The sequence below is a fragment of the Anopheles coluzzii genome, chromosome 2 (genome assembly GCF_943734685.1).
Source record: "Anopheles coluzzii chromosome 2, AcolN3, whole genome shotgun sequence".
Classification (NCBI taxonomy): domain Eukaryota; kingdom Metazoa; phylum Arthropoda; class Insecta; order Diptera; family Culicidae; genus Anopheles; species Anopheles coluzzii.
In genome coordinates this window covers 104,305,751-104,327,247 of record NC_064670.1, presented here as the reverse complement: position 1 = coordinate 104,327,247, position 21,497 = coordinate 104,305,751, and the positions used below count along the sequence as shown (strand labels likewise).

The following is a 21,497-nucleotide window of genomic DNA, read 5'->3' as shown; positions in this document are numbered from 1 at the left end:
CTTACAACTGTTGAGTCGAGCCGAGCCGAGCTGAGCAAAGCCGAGAGCAAAATATCAATTAAATAAAGGCAAAATTATGAACACAATAAATTAGATATTCTCACATCGATTATACATTCAAATGTCAATTAAATGCAATTACCCGACGACGACGTATTCATGTTATCTGCCAATATGTTCGGTTCCCCGTTGATCGGGGCGACCTAAACGTGCCCTTCTTTTCTTTTCCGATTCTACCCTTTTTCCACCATTCTCAACGCCACCGTCGCTCCGTCGTTCGATCGTGTCCCCCGTGAACTCAACAAGTCAAGCGAAGCGTCGAATTACCTAAAGCAGCCAGGGAAGGAAGAGGAAAAAAACACCAACCCATTCAATGCAACGCAAACCGATGCATGCACAAGTGCATGTGTGATCGGCTAGGTTGCAAAGATGCAAAGCGTGCCGCACCCCCGTGATGGCCATTTTCAAGACGCGGACAGGGGCGAAATGCTTGAGATGGGAATGAAAGCGAGCCAAAACGCACAAGAGAGCGAGAGCGAGAGAGAGAGAGCAAGCGTTGCCCAGATAAACCCAAGCTCATCTAATAATGGTGAAGATGGATTTCAATGTACCAAGCCGCACCTGCAGATGGTCGATCCAACGGGGGGGATTGGGAAGGATCGTAAGGAGAAATCACTGGGTTCGTTTGTGCATTGATCAATGCAAAACTACGAACGGATCGATCACGAACCACTACAACCTCCCCCACCCATAGAGGATCGCGCCAAATGTCACCGTCAACCCCGTCTGCAGAGGGGTTGAGTGCACCACCTGATCATGATCATCATCATCCGCTTTTCCAATCGGCTCGTTAAAAACTGAACAAGCCCCATCGTCGGCATCGTTATTGGGATAACCTACAACATTAACCTGTGGCACCTGGCACCGGGGGTAGTACACCTGGCCAGGGTTGGCGATAAGTTTTAATTGAACTACCATTATGGTGCCCCCAAACGGACCATGGTGTAAGTAAAGGATGATTGTTAGCATTTTGTTTGCGATCCGTTTTAGACGTTGCGTAAAAGGCTTTCAAATATGGTACCTGTTTTGTAGTTTTGTGTAGGGAGATGATTGTTTGGTAATGTGAGTGACTAACTTTGAAGTAAACAAATCAAATCTCTCCTCACGTTTATTAAATGTTAATGCACTAGAACATCCATATTTTCCAGAAGACCTCGTAGGTTCTGAATGATAATGAAAGAATGTACTACTTCGTAGCTAGTAGTTCTAGTACTATTAGAGATGATTAATATATTTAGTACTCAATTTTGCATGATCAAGTCCTATGCTGATCATGCGATCCTGTAAATCATATCTTGTACATCATAAATCAGGATAAAAACACATCTAAAAAAACATATATGATATAGGGAAAGATTGACTAGGGGAGATCCGGTACTTAAAGACTGTAGGTTCCAGATTTCTACCAGATTTCTATCATTTGAGGGGTTTACGATACTAGCCAGTTTTTATAAGTGGAGACTTTGAAATTCTTAGATTTGTCCAAAAAGGGTGCTATGCAGTCCAATTCCCATCACATCAAAAGATTGTCCCAAAACTATGAAAACCCCTGAAAACCCTGTAATGATGAAGCTTCGGATGATAAATATTGTTCCACTAACAGGATGAAAATTCAGCTTTCTAGCTTAAAATATAAAAGAGCTCATTGTTAACGACACGTGTACCCATGGAAGACCCAAGTCTCGATCCTACGATCCACGGTGAGTTCACAAATGATCTTTAGATGTGTCGATGAAGACCAGAATCATTTCAAGTTATTATTACAGTATTTTACAGATTAATCATTACTACTGGAAAATTTGAGCCCAAATTCAATTCAATTGAATTGAATTGAGCTTATGGATTGCATTTCATTCCTGTACTTCAGTGAACCCATATTAAAGGAAATTTTATTGATTGATAGTTATTGAAAAAACAGGAACTTAAACCATTTCTTTCAAAAGCACAATAAATATGTGATCTTTTGCTCCTGTAGTCTATATACTTTTGCTCTTATTATTATTTCCATCATTCAATCTATAATAACTAGAGGTTCCATGTTTTAGGTATCATAACTATCACGGATCTATACTACGTATTATACGTTGGCTGCCTCCTGCTTCACGATCCCTTTTACTACAACAACATCGCATCGAGGATATTTCTTACGCAAAGCACAATACACCAAACCAAAAACCATGACAAAACGAACATTAATTCCACCCACCTTTAAACACGCATTTACATCGAAAACATTTAGCCTTCTGTCAGTTATTGCGGCTCAGCTTTACATCGCAGCACAACCATCGACGCGAGTGTAATCACTCAATTGTCCCGCTTGATTACCATCGTTACCGCACACACTGGCACTCCGTACTCCGTTTGATTATTCAAGCACATAATTCAAGCCCCGGACAACCTTGCCCCGTTTAGCCTTCGCATTTGCGGCGTACACCTGATTACTGGCCCTTGCTCTTGCTCCTAAGCGACTGTAGCCCGCGCTTAGAACCGAGCCCGATCGAAACGTGTACTCGGTTTGAGGTGTAAACGAAATTTTAATCACACTATTATCCTCAATGACACACATGTTGTTGGTGTTATGCTACTGCCCAATCATGAAGTTTTATAACCATACACACCAGCAGCAGCTAGCTACTCGAATTGGGCCAGCCAGCTAGGCTCATCACACGCCTCGAAAAACCCGCACTAGAAATCGTTCGAGTGGTTCACCACTCCATTAATTATCCACGGCGTACTACGCCGGAAACCACGGAACGTAACCTCATTGTGCCCATCAGCGACCACTACGAGCAGGACTGGCAGGATGGCTACCGTGCGGCCGCCGCGGCGGTTAAAGAACAAAAGGCGTACCTCGGCGGAACACTGCCGGCCAAGCGAAACCAAACCGATTTATGTTGACCACGTGAGTGTCATATCAATGTGTCCACCTCAATGGGGTGGTGAAGGGGCAAATCCATAGCAAAACCATCATCACCACATCAGCACACAAATCGCAACACGTTCATCCACTGCGTTGCCCTGCTGACGGGCTAGCAAATCAGCTATACACCACACCACGGATCGTGTTCCGTGTTTTATGCTGCCACTGTCTCGGTCTCGCCCTGAAAGGACTACACTGCTGGCCCGGTAAGCAAATATGAAATCGCACACTGCAATGATGATGACGATGATGATTGGTGGCGCGAGCAAAAGTGGAATTATTTATTATTACGCGAGGGCGGTAAAGTTGATTGATTTAAGTTTAAAGATGTAAGGCCACGATCGTCGGGCACGCCGCCACAACAACAAAAGGCAAATAATGTTGCCGATGTTTAACTGATGGCGGCAGAGGGAAAACGTGTAAGCTTATGGAATAATAATTCTAGCGTATGAAATTTGTGCCGCCACTGTGTGAACGCTGCTGGGGTGAGGAGGCATGATGGATAGAAACCGTATCGGTCGAATTGGTGATGAGGGGAGGGGTGGGGGGGGGGCAATTTAGACGTCTGGAAGAACCTAAATTGGGCATATTGGTATGCTGATCATTCGATCGATTATTAGTTCAATATTAAATTAGAGCCGCACGCTTTCACGCATGTCACGTACGCGTGTTTGATGAAGATAAGGCTTTGGGAGTGGTTAAATTACCATTTGGCTTAATCGATAGTGAAACGATCCGGTTGATTCCAGGTAGTAGGGAATTAGCAATACATGTCACATTGCGGGATTCAATGTAATTGTAATTTTATCTCCCTAAAAGGTAGTTTAATCATTGGAGAAGGTACTCAGATAGGCTTTATCTTAGAGCAATAATGAGATTATTACATCTTTTATTTAAGTAAAGCAATACTTAGGAATAGTGTTGGAGTGACAATGGTTGTTTTGTTGTAATATCTCTTTCTATTCGAGCTAATAAGGGGGTATAACCGGTAATAAATGGCATTGTCTTGGGGATAAACAATTAATATTCTTAAATGTTTCTAAATTAATACAATTTTGTAAAAGATTTCAATAAACATAATAACATTCATAGAAGAAATTTAGCCCATAAAACTAACGTACTTTATTAACAAAAAAAAACTATCTGTTTATGAAACACATTTTGGTTGTAATATGTGATATTTGTGATATTCCAGTTACGAATCGCCTTCGAATCGCATTAACCGCATCACTCGGAAACAAACTGTAATTGAGACGTGTCGTATGTTGTACGAATGAGTAGGCCATTGTAGAAACGTTATGTCGTTAAGAACTTCAAATTATAGACAAGACTACATTCTAGCATTAAAATTACAAAAAAGACGTAAAATAACCACTAGCAAAAGGTGTAAACGTAGTTAGTGTTGAAGTATGCCAGTTGATCAATAACCTTTTTTATATTAAAATTTATAAAAAAATAGCAATAACGACACATGAAATAACAGAGCGATCTTAAAATTCAATGTAGCTTGGGATAATCTAATTTGACCCACAAATGTCACAAAATGCTATCTATATTTGTGCCATAACCAGTGCTGCAAAATGTCAATGTCATAAAAAATCTGACTGAAACAAAATCCATGTCAGCGTCACGTACTCAATTGTGATAACCAGAGGTGATACTGAAACGAAATGGTGTGAACAATACATGTTTCGTGAAACTTTTGGCGACTTTTTTTACTGTGATCAATTCTGTAAAATGTCACTGACATAGTCATGAAAAAATTCCGGCTAAAACAAAATTATGTCAGCGTCACGAGCTCTACTGTGATGATCAGAGGTGATACTCAAACAGTTGGTGCGACCATCACATGCTTGCTGACATTATGTGCAACTAACTTTTGGTCAGTTACTTGGTCGTGACATTTTCTGTCAGTGATCATCACAGTAGTCATGGAAAATATGCGATGCGTGCGAGTGGTCCCAAGCAACAAAATGAGCATGTTTCCTCGCCCTGCTTGACCCAACAGACCATCAAAGCAGACAGGATTCAGGTATATTCTAAGAATGTCGTGTTTATAATCGACAGAAAATCTCGTGTCCAAGTGAGTGACCAAGAGTTGGGTGCTAAACAAAATGTCACCAAGCATTTGATTGATCCACCAACTGTTTGAGTCTCACCTCTGATCATCTCAGTTGAGTACGTGATCTCATTTGAGATTCGTTTAAGTCATGTGTGTTGGTTACTGAAACAGTGGCATTAGGCAGCACTGTTCACAGCCAGAAAAAAAAAGAATCATGATTATGCTTGCGCCGGTATTAAGCTAAGCTTGTCAGTCAGAGTATCGCGTTGGACTCAAGAATTCACATGTCGTGTTCAGCATGTCATGGCACACTTTTATTGACTGTCAGCAATGAGCATCAAGCTACCACGAATATGTTCATTGTTTTCGTTGGTGAACATCTCGTGGTGCTCATGAGATTTTGCAATACTGACCATAATGTGTGCTGATATATGAAATCGCCCTAAACCAGTCCTCCAGTTGACGGTATCAAACTTTTCCTACTTACTTTTATACTTTTCCTAATCCTGTCTAGTCCACAGTGGTTTTCAATAATAACGACCTACAGACAAACTAACAGAGTTTCTACAATTTCTTTACACACGCAATGAACAACTACCCACACAGTAATGATAGATATATTTGTCTTGTTATCCACTTAAGGCCACAACTTCAACTTAGAACATATAGTATATTAAGATGATAACGATGCTTTTGCACAGCAGCCAAACCACTACCAGTGCCTTATCCTTGCCAATTCCCCAGTTGACATATCTAGTTCGATTGATCTTGCATGCGCGTTTTAATTGCTCTCAAAGGCAGGCAGGTACTCCCGGTACGTATTGGTCCAATCAACCAATCAACAGCACAAAACCTGCCCGCGATCACCCGTTTAATCACTCAATTTACACACAATCGTAAAAATTAAATTAAGAGTTATAAATATTTAAACACGCGCTGGCATCTGCATCTCAGCTCTCCAGCAGGCTAAGCCTCGGAACCGTTCGTAGAAAAACAAAAACGCTATGGCTATCAAAACGGTAAGCAGCGTTAGATAAGCACGTCCACCCCCTCTCCCTCCCAAACGAAGTTTAGTCTTTGAATATGTATTACCAATTAGTTTTATGATCCACTGGTTCGAACCGAACGCAACCGGGCCCGGACAGTTGTTGTAAATGGAAATGCACTTTTACACAGTGAGAGAAGCTAACTGGGGAGGAAAAAACAAAACACTCATACGATTGGTTCAACATCATTTGAAACGTTTGATTTACGGTCCAGTGCTCCATTTGGTCGGGTGGGTAATTTCCGCGCACCCCTCCCCTATCTCACTCTCTCTCCCTTTACACTTTCGCACTAATTTCAGTTAAGTTGTTACCATCCCGGCGTCCTCGCGCTTTGACGTCTTCGAGGCTGTGTGTTCCATTTAATTAAATGTGTTCAGCCGCGAACACGCTAATACAAAGCAGCAACAACAAAAAAAAACAACAAAGACAGACTAGGTTCAGGCAAATCAATCGTATAGCAAAAAAAAAAACAACCAACCTAAGCTCCAGGATAAACAACGCACGATTGCACACGATGCACTTCCACGCGAATGCACTTCCAACCGTGTCGTTATCCACCCGGCGTGCGACGTGCATACGAAGCGACAATTCAAAACAACCCACACCACGGGGTGGTGACGGGGGTGGGAGGGTCGGTGGGACGGTCGGTGGGGTGTTATGAGTTATGATCTGATCTGGAAATTGAACATTCTACCAGCCTGCGAACAAGTAATTGGACATTGGCAAGTGCGGTTCGTTTGCGGATTGTTTACAGTGGTGCCAACCGCTGGACTGGACCCATTAGAGCCTCCATCACCTCCTCCTTCTCCCTCCCACTTGCCGGGGTCTTGTTCTCGGGTGATTTAAATTCTATCCCCCAAAGCTAGTGGGAAGGTAGTAAAAACCAGCGCAAAATCTGCACCAACCGATCGACCCACAAAAGCCTCCAAAAGGCCACTCTTCCATCCGTTCGGTTCCACAATCGATCGCTATTTCCGGAATGTTTGCCCATGATTACAATCTTGGGCCGCGCTTTATCAATTGTTTTATCAAACAACAACAACAACAACAAAGTACGGTGGTCATGGGGAGAGGGAAGTTTGATTACATCCTCACCCTGGTTGGGGCGTCCGGATGACAGCATGGCACTGGTATGCCGATACCATGAGTGGGTGGGTGGATGGGTTCGCTTATCATCCGGAGCGGTCGGTTAAATTTAATAATGTGAAGTGCTTTATTTCGCTTTGCTCTAAAGGTTATGGCCGTTGACTTGAACACTTTAGGCCCGAAAGTCGATTGATAAGCATTGTCACGCGAAAGAGACGCTTCAGCGACGTTATGTCATTCGGGCTGATGGCCGGAGTCGTTCATTATTGAGGTTTTAAGGATGAAATAATGTAAAAAATTAAGACATATTTGCCTTTGAAACAAGATCTTGACACAATTTAGCACACAAATCGATACTAAACTCATCATTCCATGATGGAGCAACTTTTGGATTTTTGGGTTCTATTATCGCTACTGCAGCACAGACTTACAATAAACGCACGACCTTGGATTAAGATAAGCAGCTGCCGCGGTTGTCCTTGTTTTTTCGTGTCCCCTTACACACTCTAATTGCGCTTCCCAAAGCCCTATCCGGCCCTACCCACCTGACAGTAATGTCTCCGCCAGCCAGGTTGACGACATCGGAAATGATACTATTTTAAGCGGTACACAACACATACAAAGGCACACACACACACAGTAGCTTCTTGCGTTCCTGTTGGTATTGTTTTAAGCATTGCTATCGCCCAACAGGAACGACGAGGCACTTTCAACAGATCCCGACAAGTTTGTTACCATTTCTGATAAGCAGTGTCTGCTCCAGTTTGCTACAGGTAGGGTCAAAATCCCCCTTTTCTCCCTTCCCACCGCCCCCTGTGTAACACCGGAAGGGCCCAAAGTTGTGCTATTTAATTAGTGCTTGTAATTTGTATTGCCGCGTAGTAAGTGGCCGCTACCTTCGACCCCCCCTCCTCATAAATGAAGGAGGAATTTATTCCTGGAATGTGTCCCGCGTGTGTTTCTATTTTTTGCCCCAAACTTCCTTTCACCGATAGCGATTGGCGGTTCGGTGGTCTGACAAAAGGGCTTGTTTTACATCGAATACCTGTCCCCGGGGGAATAGGGACAAAACAACAAGATTGGCAATAATTTGCAATGATAAATCATTTCTATACGACTTTTCCGGGTGGCGGGCACGCTGCTGCTCAGCGCACATTACATCAGCTGATAAGGGTGAATCTTGCAGGTCGGGTGAAAAAACACCTGTCGGACACCCGGTGGACCTATACACAAGGAATTTCCCTTTTTATTTTTTTGGAAAGATAAATTAGAGCCTTAATCAAAATATCAATTAAATCTTGTCGTGGATACTTTAAAATTGCAATTATTTTGAATTTTCCTTCTTCATTGTTGTCATCTTAATCAATTTCCCAGGAGAAGTCTTTTGTAGTTGTTATTTTTTACGTTTGATGTCTTTGTTGTTTTCATCAAAAAAATAATTAAATTGAGGCGTTACAATGGTTTCCAGGAGTTATTATAGCTGTGGGACACTTTATTGGCTCCTCCTTCCGTGAAATGAACACAATGTAATGGATTCTATAGCACCCTTGTTGGACAAATCAAATAGGATTTTTCAAGGAACCTGTCCAAAAAGGGTGCCATAGAGTCAAATTTCCAACATACAGGGTTTCCCACGATTTATTGGTCAGTTCCCACGATTTTTTGATCGTATACAATAGATTTTTGGTTCGTTCCCATAATTTATTGGTATTTTCCGATTGGATATCAATACAATTGGACCAAAAAATTCTGGGAAACGGCCAAAAAATCGTGAGAACGCACCAAAAAAATATGGGAATCCGCCAAAAATTGATGGGAACCAACCAATAAATTGTGGGAAACCCTGTAATCAGAAAGAGACAAAGCAAGTGTCCCACAACTATTGGAACCCCTGGAAAACCCTGTAATGCATTAAAATTGAAATATTTAAATTTGTTTATGTCTTCATGGTAGTTCTCTAACAAATCATTAGATAAAGGCAATGACGATGATCTTCAAAGTATTTTATGTTATGGTAAATGTGTTATGTTATGCTGTAATGTTTTTGGGTGTAAACATAAGGAGCAGCCAAACGTCGAGTAGAATGATGTTGAAGTATACAACAAGACGATCGTGAGTGACTCGAAAGCGCTATACAATCTGTAGCCTCCTTATGATGAATTTGACAATAAATAAGTGTCTCTTCAATATGGGATTTCTTGTTCTAAAGGGAATTTCTCTAGTCTGCACGTTAGGGTTGGCTACCACGAGCTCGATCATTTACTGAAATAAAGTATGCAACGATCGAAGGATGCCATCGTTTTTAGGCTTTGCAGACATAGCAACATGGTTAGTTTAATTGCCTCCATGGATTCAGGCGCCTCCTTCGTTCACCGTAGAGAGTCGTCACTGTATGTTAAGCATCATTGGACTCTTTGATCACTGTCCAATCAAAAGAAGTAGACGATCAGTCAGGATTACACAGGACGTTTTGTGGATTGAACCTTATCGTATGAATGCTGATTTGAAGTGTTAATTGAAACTAATGTAAGGTATCTAAAATTTCACTTAAAAAGAGATTTTTAAATCTCACTGTCATTTCAAAGTCACAATAACCAATACCCTCAAAGTCAGGATTATCCACCGAAAAGCTCGTTCTTTGATTCACTGCTCGTATGGCATCACTGTAATTAAACTGTGTTTACAATTTCTTCGATTTCTCCGAATCCATATGACTTTGTCGGGCAGGAATTATCAGGCGCGATAAAGTCCACCCTTGCATAAGATTGCATTGTGCGGCAGACGTCCGCCGAGGGGGGTGGAAAACGTCAATAGTCAGCCAGCCAACCCTCACTCGCACGCTTCACCGACCATTGGAATGTGCATCGTCTAGGGCTCGAAGGTCCCGGGTCAAGATAAAAGCACCCGGGCGGCCCCGGCCAGGCGTGGATAGCGGGCAAAGACAAAAGGAAGCGGCGTTTGAAGTACTTTTTTTGAATTTACCGCTCCAATCGTCAATGTGATGTAAGGACCTGTAACTGCTTATCAGAAAATTCCCTCACCGCCTAAGAGTCAAAGAATCCAGTTCCTCCAGGACAGGCAAGAATGAACGGACAAATTAGGTCATCCGAATTTCGTAACTCTTTGTAAAGCTTTGTTTTTTTACCTTTTTATTGATTTCATCACCTCTAATTTGTGCTGTTAACAAGGGCACAAAGCGCACCTTTTCTGTTCCATCCCAATTCATAGAACTTTTGATTAAATATGTGTGTTGTGCGCCTGTGTGGTTGGAATCTCTGTGACGTGGTGGTGGTTTCCGATCGGGTGCGCAACGCGATTAGATAAGGGTGACCAACACCACCACCACTTCGACCCACCCAAAACTCGTGACTTGACCGGCGAAACAGTGACGAAAGCAAATCAAACCTGATAAGCTTATGGCTCGCGAATAGTTTTCCCATTGGTCATCGCACTTTTCCTCATCGCACTCGCTCTGTCGGCCATTATTGGGGTTTGCCGGTGCGCGCCGGTACGCGATAAGGGTTTGCTTGGTGTTGTTTGTTTTTTATACTCCCTATTTTTACGACTGCCCCACCTCAACAGCTGATAGACGGCGGTGTAGGGGTTTGTGTTTTGTTTTTGTAACGTTACGTTACACAAACGGTGAGTCAAAGTGTTGTGTTTACCACCTTTACCAGCCAGCAGGTGACGCGGCTTGTCGAAACGTGTTTGGTCCTGATGCAACAAACGCTTGGTCGTGGTGAAGCTGTATAGAATGGTACAATATTGTGCAACTAGCGAAAATGTTGATTCATTTTTCAATGGTTCTTGATTAGAAATGTATTGATTCATCCAAAGGGTGAACGATACTGCTCTCTCTCTCTCTCTAGCGCTCACTTATTCCCGTAGACGGTCTTCAGGAGGGTAAAGTAGGACCAGGAAGCTTGCAGGATCTAAGGGAAAGAGCGCACTCTTACTGAAATATTAACGCAAACGGCAATCAATTGGCCACTCACCTGACTGAAAGTACTCATTTGGATTGGCCAGATTTTCCACGCCGTCAGTATGACGGGCTGCTGGCTGCGGTGTATAATTTGCAGCACGGATCGATGGAACGCCACCGACCCTTCCCGGTACCATTCGCAACCGTAAGCGGCATCAATCACCGCAAGGCTCTGATGTGTTTTAAAAGCAAAAGCTTCAATTACTCGCGACTCGCTCATCGCCGCCTGGTGTCTTACCGATTCCACAATATCCTCACCGTACGCACACAGCATCAGCAGCTCGATCAGAAAGCACAGCATGAAGAGGACAAACTTTACCAGCATATATCCGCTAACCGTCTGTGGGGTCGGGAAAGAAACAGGATATTGCAGGAAATGAAAAGGTCTGACTCACAGCAGAAAACGGTGCGCAGCAGACGTCATCACCACCGCCATCAAGTGTGCACTGGCGTATGCGGAAAAGCACGTGCGCGATCGCAAAATCCGGTAAGCATAACTAGCCTATAGCACGCGGCGCATACGGCATCACGCAGAGAGACAGAGAGAGAGAGTGAGAAACAGCCAGGAAGGGAAGCCGCTTTCAAACGGTAAATACTAATTTTGCCGATAAGATAAGCTTGGGGTGCGTGTGCGCGCGCGCAATTTGCTTGAGATGTTGCACGTGCCATGATTAGATCGATCGTGTGGTGTGTATCTAACGCCAGGGTTTCTGCAATTCCTGTACATTCACGTACAACATTTTGGGGGTGCTTTGGTGGTGGGCGCCTCTTTGATAAAGCAGACTCCAGACGACTCCAGGTGCGTCACTACAACACTACATGTTACCGTTATCATAAACGCCTGGATGCAGATTATGATGGAGCTGCCGAGGAAGTTAATAAACAGCGCATTGCCAAACACGTTCTGCATGAACACGCTGCAGCTGCGGACGAAAATGAAGATGCATTACTTACGCCATTGATTCACTCCCGCATCCAATGGGGTTCCTTCGTACCCAATCAACTCCTGATGGATTCTGATCGCATCCTGTAGCCGACTCGTACTGCCACTGTCACCTTCACCAGCACCATTGGCAACCTCTACCACATGGCCAAAGTTGTGCGCCAGGATGCGAAACTGCATACAGAGATGGGCCGCCAGTATGCAGAACAAACAGTCGAACGCCATATGGATGATGATGCCCGTGAACCCAATCACGACGTACAGTGGATAGACGAACCAGTAGTACTTTACGCCACCCAGCACATCGAACGGCCACCAGATGTTGAAGGCCAGCTGACGGTTCCACCGGCCCGTGTAGTGATGGGTGTAGATCATCTCCGCGATCGGCAGGATGGTGAACGCTATCCCCATCACGACGTTCGCGAGCGCCGTTACCGAGGTGACCCGAATGGCGGGCCGCATTGTGTCCTCGCACACCGCCCAATGCTCACCGGTTACAATCTGGTGAAAGGAGAATTTACATTATTTAAAAGCATTTTCCAGCACTGGCACAAGACAATGCTTACCGCCGACGTCCACTTTGCGCGAAACAAACCGACCAGCTCGGCGATCGTGTTCCTTCCCCGGGCCAGTATGACCATCTTCAGCACACCGATTGTGCAGTACCCGATGCAGGGCGCTTGAAAGGTTACCTCCAGGAAGGTAACGTCCCGCTCGAACATCTGCTTCAGATAGATCAGCTCACCGATCGTGGTGTAGGCGAGCAGCAGGAAGGACGCGATAAAGCCCGCATTGCGTTTGAGCGACGGCAGTACGCCCGGCGGGTACGGCTCCTCGCACGGTGGAATGCCCATCATCAGTAGCATCAGGTTGGTGTTTCGAAGCGTTTCTTCAAAGCTGAGACGTACCATCTTTGTCGACTTTCCAGTGGCAATGTCACAACGGGATTATTCTCATTCTCGACATTGAAGATGTGTGTTCGGATCGTTTCCCTTTCCCTTTCAACGAGGTAAATAATTGAATCGTGCATGTCGGTTTTACATTATTAATTGAGCTATATATTCCATTATTAAGCAATTAATTTTAGCATGTGACTGCATGCTATAATTAAGCCAACCAGCAAGCCAGCAACCAGAGTAACCTCCCGTTCGATAGTATACTATTTTCAGCTCTTCAAACACACTGTTCCATGAATAGGAGAAAAAAATCAGAAAAAGGATAGCACAATAAAATCGAACAATGTCTTTTTACTCATATCTAATGACCTTGGGATGTACATGTGTGACCGTTACGGAATTAAAGCTGAAGTAAAAATAGTAATAAATCGCCAAGAGAAGGAACCAAAAAGCTTAAAATGTATCTGCTAGTATGTTTAGTATAATGTAATTACACAAGCATAGTTCCTCTTGCACTAATCCTCTCTGTCAAACTCTCTAATGAAGCTTTAATTGCATTATTTAAACTCCAATGGCACGGCTTAACTTAAGCTGTGAACTTACCAAAATAACAGCAGCGGTATTTTATTCGTTTCACTTTATAATTCTTCCTCACAGCCGGTTGGCTCTATTCTCATCACATGCTGAGTAGAGATGAGAATACAACACTCTTTTCTGGCGATCTTCAACGCATAAAGGTTCATCAAAAAATTAGACTACAAAACCCCTTTACTACTACAGTAGGTGACAGCTAACTGAGAGGTTAAATTTGTGAGAAAAATGCACATTTGCTATGAATTTCTCTTCGTAAGATTCCGGATGGTTCATGTTTTGACATGTATGTGTTTTTTAATGGAGAATCACTCCAGTAAGCAAACTTCCAGTACAAAAACCACTTCGGTAAAACACATCCCTTACCTCAAAGAGGGTTTCGTCAGATTTAGACAGTGTCCATGTCTTAGAGGCGTATGTGAGTACCGGTACTATATAGGTACTATACAGTTCCAGCTTCGTCCGTCGCGACAGGTTCTTTGAGGTGAACTGATTTAGCAAGCTGTAGAATGACCGGTTGGCAGTCAGCATCCTTGGGCGAAACTCAGCTGTCAGCAACGATAATAGGTTGCTGACCTTTGACCCCAGATAGGTGAATTGCGGGACGACTTCAAAAGTGCGTTCACCTATCTGTACGTCACGCCTACGTAGGTGTTGATTATTTATTGACTGATGTTGCCACAATCAGTTTGGTCTTTGCCTCGTTTATCTGCAATCCGAGGTTCTCTGCCGCCTGCTTGGTAAGCTTCTGCTACACAGGAGAGCCGCAGACCAATGTTGTTGATATCATCCGCGTATGCCAGTATCTGAGTTGACTTACAGAAGATGGATCCCGTAGTCTCCACCCTCTAGCGCCAAATTAAATAGGAGACAGGCAAGCCCGTCCCCCTGGCGCAGACCCTTGGTGGTAGCAAAAGGTCCTGAGAGTTTTCCATCCACCCTCACCTGGCAAATGACGTTGTTCATAGTCATTCTAACAAGCCTTATCAGTTAGGCCGGGATTCCAAAAGAGCTCATAGCGTCATACAGTTTTACCCTGACTATGCTATAATATGCGGCTTTGAAGTCAGTTGCAGAGATGGTATGTGTCGTGTCTGTATTCAGCCAGCTACTCCAAGATCTGCCGCATGGTGAAGATCTGATCAGTGGTTGATTTTCCGTTTCGGAATCCTATATGATAGTTTCCGACTATCTCTTCGACGTGAGGTACAAGACGATCCTGAAGGATCAGGAAGAATATTTTATAGGCGGTATTCAACACCGTAATACCCCTGTAGTTGTTACAGTCCAACCTGTCTCCCTTCTTGTATATGGGGTGGATGATGCCGAGATTCCAATCACAAGGTATTGATTCGCTATCCCACACCTCAGTATCAATTTGATGAATCTCGTTTTCTAGTCGTGCACCTCCATTCTTGACCAGTTCAGCTGCAATTCCGTCGGTTCCGGGTGCCTTGTTATTTTTCAGCCGATGGATAGCTTTTTGTGTTTCTTCTATGCTGATTTTATTCTATTCTATGTACAGACAGTTATATACGAGGATTTTAAATGAATTCAGCTACCTTCTTAAAGCGCGAGTAATTTGAAAATGTTTAGAATAAGAAAATGTGAAATCAACTAGGCTTCATTCATCTTTGGCTCAACAACCGATGTCGGTCAAGGCCTGCCTGTACCCACTTGTGGGATTGGCTTTCAGTGACTAATTGATTCCCCCCCATAGCAGGATAGTCAGTCCTACGTATGGCGGCGCGGTCTATTTGGGGATTGAACCCATGACGGGCATGTTGTTAAGTCGTACGAGTTGACGACTGTACTACGAGATCGGCAAATCAACTAGGCACGAAAAGTGATTGTCTCAATTCAATGCATTTATTTACTTTTAACACTAAATAAACCATTAATACAGTGAAGTATCTTCCCAAAATATGTCCCATTCCTGTATAGCGTTGAATTCCAGTGTCATAACCTCCATTAGAATCCTCCATTAGAATGCATCCTCACAATACCTCACACCACATTGCACTATTTGTCGCTCTATACCCACTACCCCCTGTTTGTGTGCATACCTCCCATACCTGACGCTGCGTAATTTATCGCTAATGTGAGCGCACCTAGCGCGATGCAATTCAATGCACTTTCCCGAACCCACCTATGGAATGGTATGCTGAACAACATCGCGTGGAAGGACACACCAGTCCCCACAACCCCTTCCGAAAAGACGCATTAGAAGCACCACTTCTAGTGCACATTAATCATAATGCAGCGGGGAAAGGAAATGGAGTGTTGCAGTTTTCACATTTTTTGCGTGGTCTAACCTAAGAGTACGTGAGTCGCTTCTTCGCCCCATCACCAAAAGCAAGAACGCAACAGCAATGGGTTACAATTGCTCTCTTTTTTTTTGGTTGTTGTTTTTGTTTGGCGTAGCGAAGGGTTTTGCGAACCGCGTTCCCTCCTCTCTGGCGCATCGCGAGCGCACGTGTTCTATCAGTTTTGAGTTTGATTATTTATGGGTATAATTACAGTCCCCACCTCCCATCGCCCCCGAAATGGCAGTGCGAGGGTAGAGCAGTAGAGCAGGTAATATAGCAGTTACCACAATAAAGAAGCGCTTCTCCCCCTTCTAATACGTGCCCAAGAATGCATTAAATCATCCGGCATGATAGTTCACCCGTAATGTCGTGTGTACACCGATTCTGAACCCAAAAAAGCGGGGGGGGGGAGGGAAGAAGCCACTTATACTGTTGGAAAAACCCATTTACCAGCACTGTCGTGACGTAGTTTAAGCTAAATAGTGTGTGTGTGTGTGTGCGTGTGTTTTTATTCATTTTTCAAAAATCGCATAAACCAAATCTTCCCACACACACATTCCCTTTGAACCGAAATCCTGGCCCTCATCAACCCTTTCCTTCCTTTCCTTCACGATGTATGTGTGTGTGTGTGTGCTGTGATTTGTGAATCGCAAGTGTGTCACGAGCCACATAAATCATCCCACGTCAGGCCGAGCGAGCGAGCAACTGCACACGAAGATCCGGTTACGGGTCCGGAGGGAAGTTGGCAAACGCCGGCGGGACAGCAACAACAGCAAAAAAAGAAAGAACGGTAGTAGATTTTTCATTTCCCAAGCGCTAATGAAAACGGTAAATATATATATTTACATCGAACGTGTCCCTCTTCCCGTTCTTGCTATTGCTGGGTTCATTTTTCACCTCATCAACGGGGTGAAAAGTGTGCAAAAAAAAACAAGGCGCGTGCGAACGATCCACCCAATCAGCTGCTGGGGCGGCCCAGGGGTAATAACATTGCCCAATTCATTCGAAGACAACCGCGAACATGAAAAATCAAACCACATGTCCACCGGCGTGTGCGTGGCCAGGCAAAGATGAGAAGAGCGATTTATTGCGGCGTGCTATTTATTGGAATTCGATTTCCGTCTCCTGTTCGCTGCGTGCCTGAACACATATCACCTGTTTCACCTACTAAACCTCCCTCCCCCCTTCATCATGTTTATGGCTCCCTGGATGCAAGAAATTGATACAGTACAGTACGTGCCGGGGGGAGGGTGTTATCGGGCCCACGGGACGACTCTGACGCACTTGATGCGCATTTAAATATAGCTCACATGCGCTATCAAATCGCTCACATATTAACATTTACGCATGGCACGAAGTCGCAGAGATAAAGCATTGAGCGTCTTCCGTTGTCGGGGTTTAGGATTTATGGAAGGTAGAATTAATACTAGCGCTTCTCCACCAAGCTCCAATGTCTAAAAAGTCACCGTTTAACGTCATTTACTTTCGAATCGATGCGCACCAACGGTTTTTTCGAAAAAATGCCTTCAATATCGTCCCTACTCCATCGCCATGGCAACGGAAGCAGCCAAACAAAGCAAAGTTTGTGCCCGTGGCACCTGTCACGCAGAGCATTAGAGACATACAAAAGTTTGCCAGTGCGTACACACTACCTTTTCATAGTAATGTCACTGTTTAAGGTAAGAAATTGGTGGAAAACGCAATGCCCAACGATCGAGCCGGCGTACGACTCGTTCTCGCTGCACTGCGCCCGGCTGTGCATTGAGGAGGGCGAAAAGGACAGCCTGGTGGTCGGGTCACACTCCGGTCAGCTGTGCATCTATCGCCCGTCGGGTGGCACCAACCTGCCCGACCTGGACGCGGAGGATGATGAGCAGGGCAGCGCGAACGGTAGCGCGAACGAGCTGGCCGAAAATGTGTTCCAGCATGCGGACGTCATACTGGAGGTGCAGCTGCCGCTTCCAGTGCTCGGTGTTAGCAGTGGCAAATTTACCACGTAAGTATCAAGGTACGATTTCTCCGGAAGCGCTTACCAAATAGAGCCTTTTTTTCAATTTCAGCACGAATAAAACCGACCCCCGGCTGCAGCTCGCCGTACTGCATCCGATGAAGCTGTGCATCTACCAGCTGGTAACGGTCGATGGGCTCGCAGACCATGGCGATCACACGCGCCTGGTCACCCTGTACGACCATGCACTGTCGAAGCCGGCCTTCTCGCTGTGCCACGGCCCGTTCGGTGGCGTTAAGGGGCGGGACTTTCTCTGCGTGCAGCATATGGACGGGTCGCTGCGGTTCTTCGAGCAGGACGGCATTAGCTATGAGCGTACGCTGGCCACCGATCGGTTCATACCGGCGCCGCTGCATTATGTGCCGCGGGTCGATTGCTTCGTCACGGTCGCACCGAGCTGGGTGCTGGAGTGCTACCGCTACCAGGACGTGGCGGAAGCGCTCGAGACGTTGCGCCGCCACGATCCGATCTGGGCGCTGTGCATCGGGGAGTATGCGCTCGATCTGCAGGTGCATCAAATTTCCAAGTAAGATTCTTCTTGCATTGCCCCCTAAAAGAAGGAATAGTGGAATTGAGAATTATTTTAATCCCAAAATTCCCACAGCACGGAATCCGTCATTGTGATCCTGGGCGAGAACAATCTGCTGTGCGTGTCCGACACTGGGAAGGTTCGGTTCATCAAAAAGCTCGACTACTCACCGGTTTGCTTTCACAGCTTCGTCACCGGATGGTACTGGGGTAGGTTAGGGCTGGGCCTCTTATATCCATTTTCCCCAATACTCTCACCCCAATTCCACCCCTTTCCCACAGAACCGGGCGCTCGATTAATGCTGGCAGTCGTCTCGGAAAGTGGATCCCTGCTTCTGTACGAAAGCGATCAAATCATCTGGTCGGCACAGCTCGGTCACGTACCGGTAGCCATCGGCCGTGCCAATGTGGCCGGCCTTCCCGGTGCGCTGGTAACGCTCGGGCCAACCGGTGCCCTCGCGGTAGGCTATCTCGGCTCGGAGCCGCAGCTGTTCCGTGTGCCGGCCCTCAATCTGGCCCCGTTCGAGATTGCCCGCTGCCAGAAGGAGCTGCTCGAGCTGGAGCGCGAGATCCGGGCCGGGGTGGATCCGAGCGACGCTAGCATTGCGAATGCTGCCGCCGAGCGGGACGTCCAGCTGGAGGTTGCGATCCAGGGCGAGCCGGTCCCATGTACCGAGCAGCAGGTGACGGGGCTGCTGTCCTCTAGCGAAATGTGCCAACTGAGCGTAACGGTGCGGGTGGAGCCGAAGCTCGAGATGTTACAGCTGACGGTCGCTACCGATCAGGCGATCGGCTGCTCGAAGGATGCGTTTCTGTTCCGCGACGTCGCGGCCCACAGCACGGAACGGTTCGACGTGTGGCTGTACCCGGCGGTACCGTCACTACCGGCAAGTCGTACCGCGACCGTCTACTGTTCCTACACCAGCAAGCAGGGCATTACGCGTGTGCTGGAGAGGAGCGTTCTGCTACCGGTGCGGCTGTTCCTCAAGCCGGCACAACCGTCCAAGGAGGCACAGCACAAGCTAACGCTAACGGTCGTACCGCCGCCAGCGCAGCACACTGCCGGCAGCGTGCTCGGACGATTGTTTCCAGAGTTTGCGCCCGAAGGCAGCAGTGCTAGTGCACTCGCCCTGCAGCCCGTTGCCGGTGGAGGAGATGGACGGAAAGTCACGATAGTTGCGGCCAAAAGTACGAACCGCTTTCGGGTCCAGTCGGACGAGCTTGGTCTTATGGCGCTCGTGCTGGAGTGTCTCATAGGACGGCTCCAGGGCCGGGAGAGTGTGGGACACGCGACCGAACAGGATGAAGCTGCTGGTAGGAAAGACCATTCCTCCAGGGTGCAGGTAACCATCGGTGGTGTTCCTTCGGTAAGTGGGCTGATACGTTCGCTGCAGGTGCATTGTGATTTGAGGAAAGCGGTAAAGCAGCTAGAGGTGAGCGCACACACGCAGTCCGGCAATCTTCGGGACACAAGAGATGCCATTCTTTGCCTTGTTTCAGAATGATCTCGAGATTGCCACCGGCCAGATGCGACTGTTTGAGCGGCGGTTCGTCGTCAAGCTGCAGGAGCGCTCGCTGCGCGCACTCGACGGCATACTGATGCTGCTGAAACGGAACCACACCGCGGTGGCCAAAGTGTGCCTGCAAATAAAAACCATGCGTCAGAAGCTAAAACTGTAAGTAGGGGGCCAGGAATTGCAACGCACTCACCCCGCCCTTAACACATCTCTTTCTCCTTGTCGCATTAGCGCGCAGATTGATCTGACCGCCATCCTGCGCCTGTTTCATCTCTGCTACAGCCATGCGGCCAATGCACCGGGCGGAAAGTATTTCGAGCACCTTACCGCACTGCTAACCCACTCCGTGCTGGACAGTACGGAGCAGAGCTACGAAGAGATGATGCTGCCAGTGGTACGCTTTCTCCACCAGACGGGACCACTGAAAAACTCCACCGAACAGTCGGAGGGAACGCCGTTCGATGAGGAGTTTTTCTACACTGCCAAACAAACCGACCGCGATCCGGTCGACCTGTCCGCCCACAGTCAGCTGCTGCAGGGTCAGCTGCAACGTCTGCTCGGCAGGGTGAACGATCGCATTACCACCGGTACGACGGCGCGAACGTCCGGAAGTGGCAGCGGTCGGAACAGTGTCGACTTTGAGGATCAACCACTGCCGGAAGCGCACAACGAAGAGGCAGAGGAGGAAGAGGAGGAGAATGAAAAGGGACAGAATGAAGAGGCGAACCGCCCGACCGATGGCAGCGCCGGTGTAGAGGAGTTCGCCCAACTCAGTGCCACCGCTAGTGAGTGGGTTAACTACGAAAAGATGTCCGATTTGCCGCTGTAAGAGTCTTTCTTTCCACCTGGAATGAATTTTGTTATTTTGTCAATAGTTTTTTCTTCTCTTTTTTGCTTTTATTTTCACTCCACTTTCCTCCCCACACCGACCACAAACTTTGCGCGGGTATATCGCTGTTTGAATACACCACACACACACACACACACACCCCCTTAGAGATAGTAGGGGGATTATTCACCCCGATCACACCCGCGATGGGAGTGTTATCGTCACACAATGATGTATTATATCCTTGCTTGTTTGTTGTTGTTTAAATTATTTACTATTAATACTTTACGACAGACTACACCTAGTATAAACATATTCCCTTGTGTGTTTTCATTTATGCATATTTTCATGTAAGTAGAACGCGCGCTCCAGCGCTATCTCGCTAGTGTCGGCGCTGTCTTGTAAACTAACTATGGCGATAAATAAAGAGCAGTATTTAAACAAAAAGGAAGAACATGAACGCTTCTTCCGCTGTAGAACGTGTGCTAAAGCTTAATGTACAATTTACAACTCACCGAAACCGATGCGCGAAAGATGATTGATCGTAACGTTATTACAAATGAACACTTGGTATAATATTGTTGCGCATGAACCCGGGGGAAGGTATATAAAAAGAGAAAACGTAATTGTTTGTCTTTTCTTTTTTTCCTTTTTTTTTTGTTTGAAAGAACACACACCTTACTATTTACGCAAAAACGTAGCGTTGTAATTTGATAACAG

At 45.9% G+C, this 21,497-nt stretch overlaps 2 protein-coding genes across 2 annotated transcripts; one reads left to right on the top strand and one right to left on the bottom strand.

Moving 5' to 3' along the window:
* Window positions 1-10,292: 10,292 nt before the first annotated feature.
* On the bottom strand, window positions 10,293-13,014 carry LOC120952580 (odorant receptor 4-like). Its single transcript, XM_049606720.1, has 6 exons — window positions 12,666-13,014; window positions 12,152-12,600; window positions 11,983-12,079; window positions 11,395-11,496; window positions 11,170-11,328; window positions 10,293-11,106 (listed from the first exon to the last, which is right to left on the bottom strand). Exons 1-6 carry the CDS (start codon window positions 13,008-13,010, stop codon window positions 11,047-11,049), a joined length of 1,212 nt encoding a protein of 403 aa, XP_049462677.1. The 5' UTR covers window positions 13,011-13,014; the 3' UTR covers window positions 10,293-11,046.
* A 9-nt stretch (window positions 13,015-13,023) lies between these two features.
* LOC120950148 (protein PTHB1) lies at window positions 13,024-21,496 on the top strand. Its single transcript, XM_040367956.2, has 7 exons — window positions 13,024-13,108; window positions 13,174-17,891; window positions 17,956-18,429; window positions 18,508-18,641; window positions 18,714-19,864; window positions 19,932-20,107; window positions 20,180-21,496. Exons 2-7 carry the CDS (start codon window positions 17,389-17,391, stop codon window positions 20,775-20,777), a joined length of 3,036 nt encoding a protein of 1,011 aa, XP_040223890.2. The 5' UTR covers window positions 13,024-13,108; window positions 13,174-17,388; the 3' UTR covers window positions 20,778-21,496.
* The last annotated feature ends 1 nt before the right edge of the window (window position 21,497 follows it).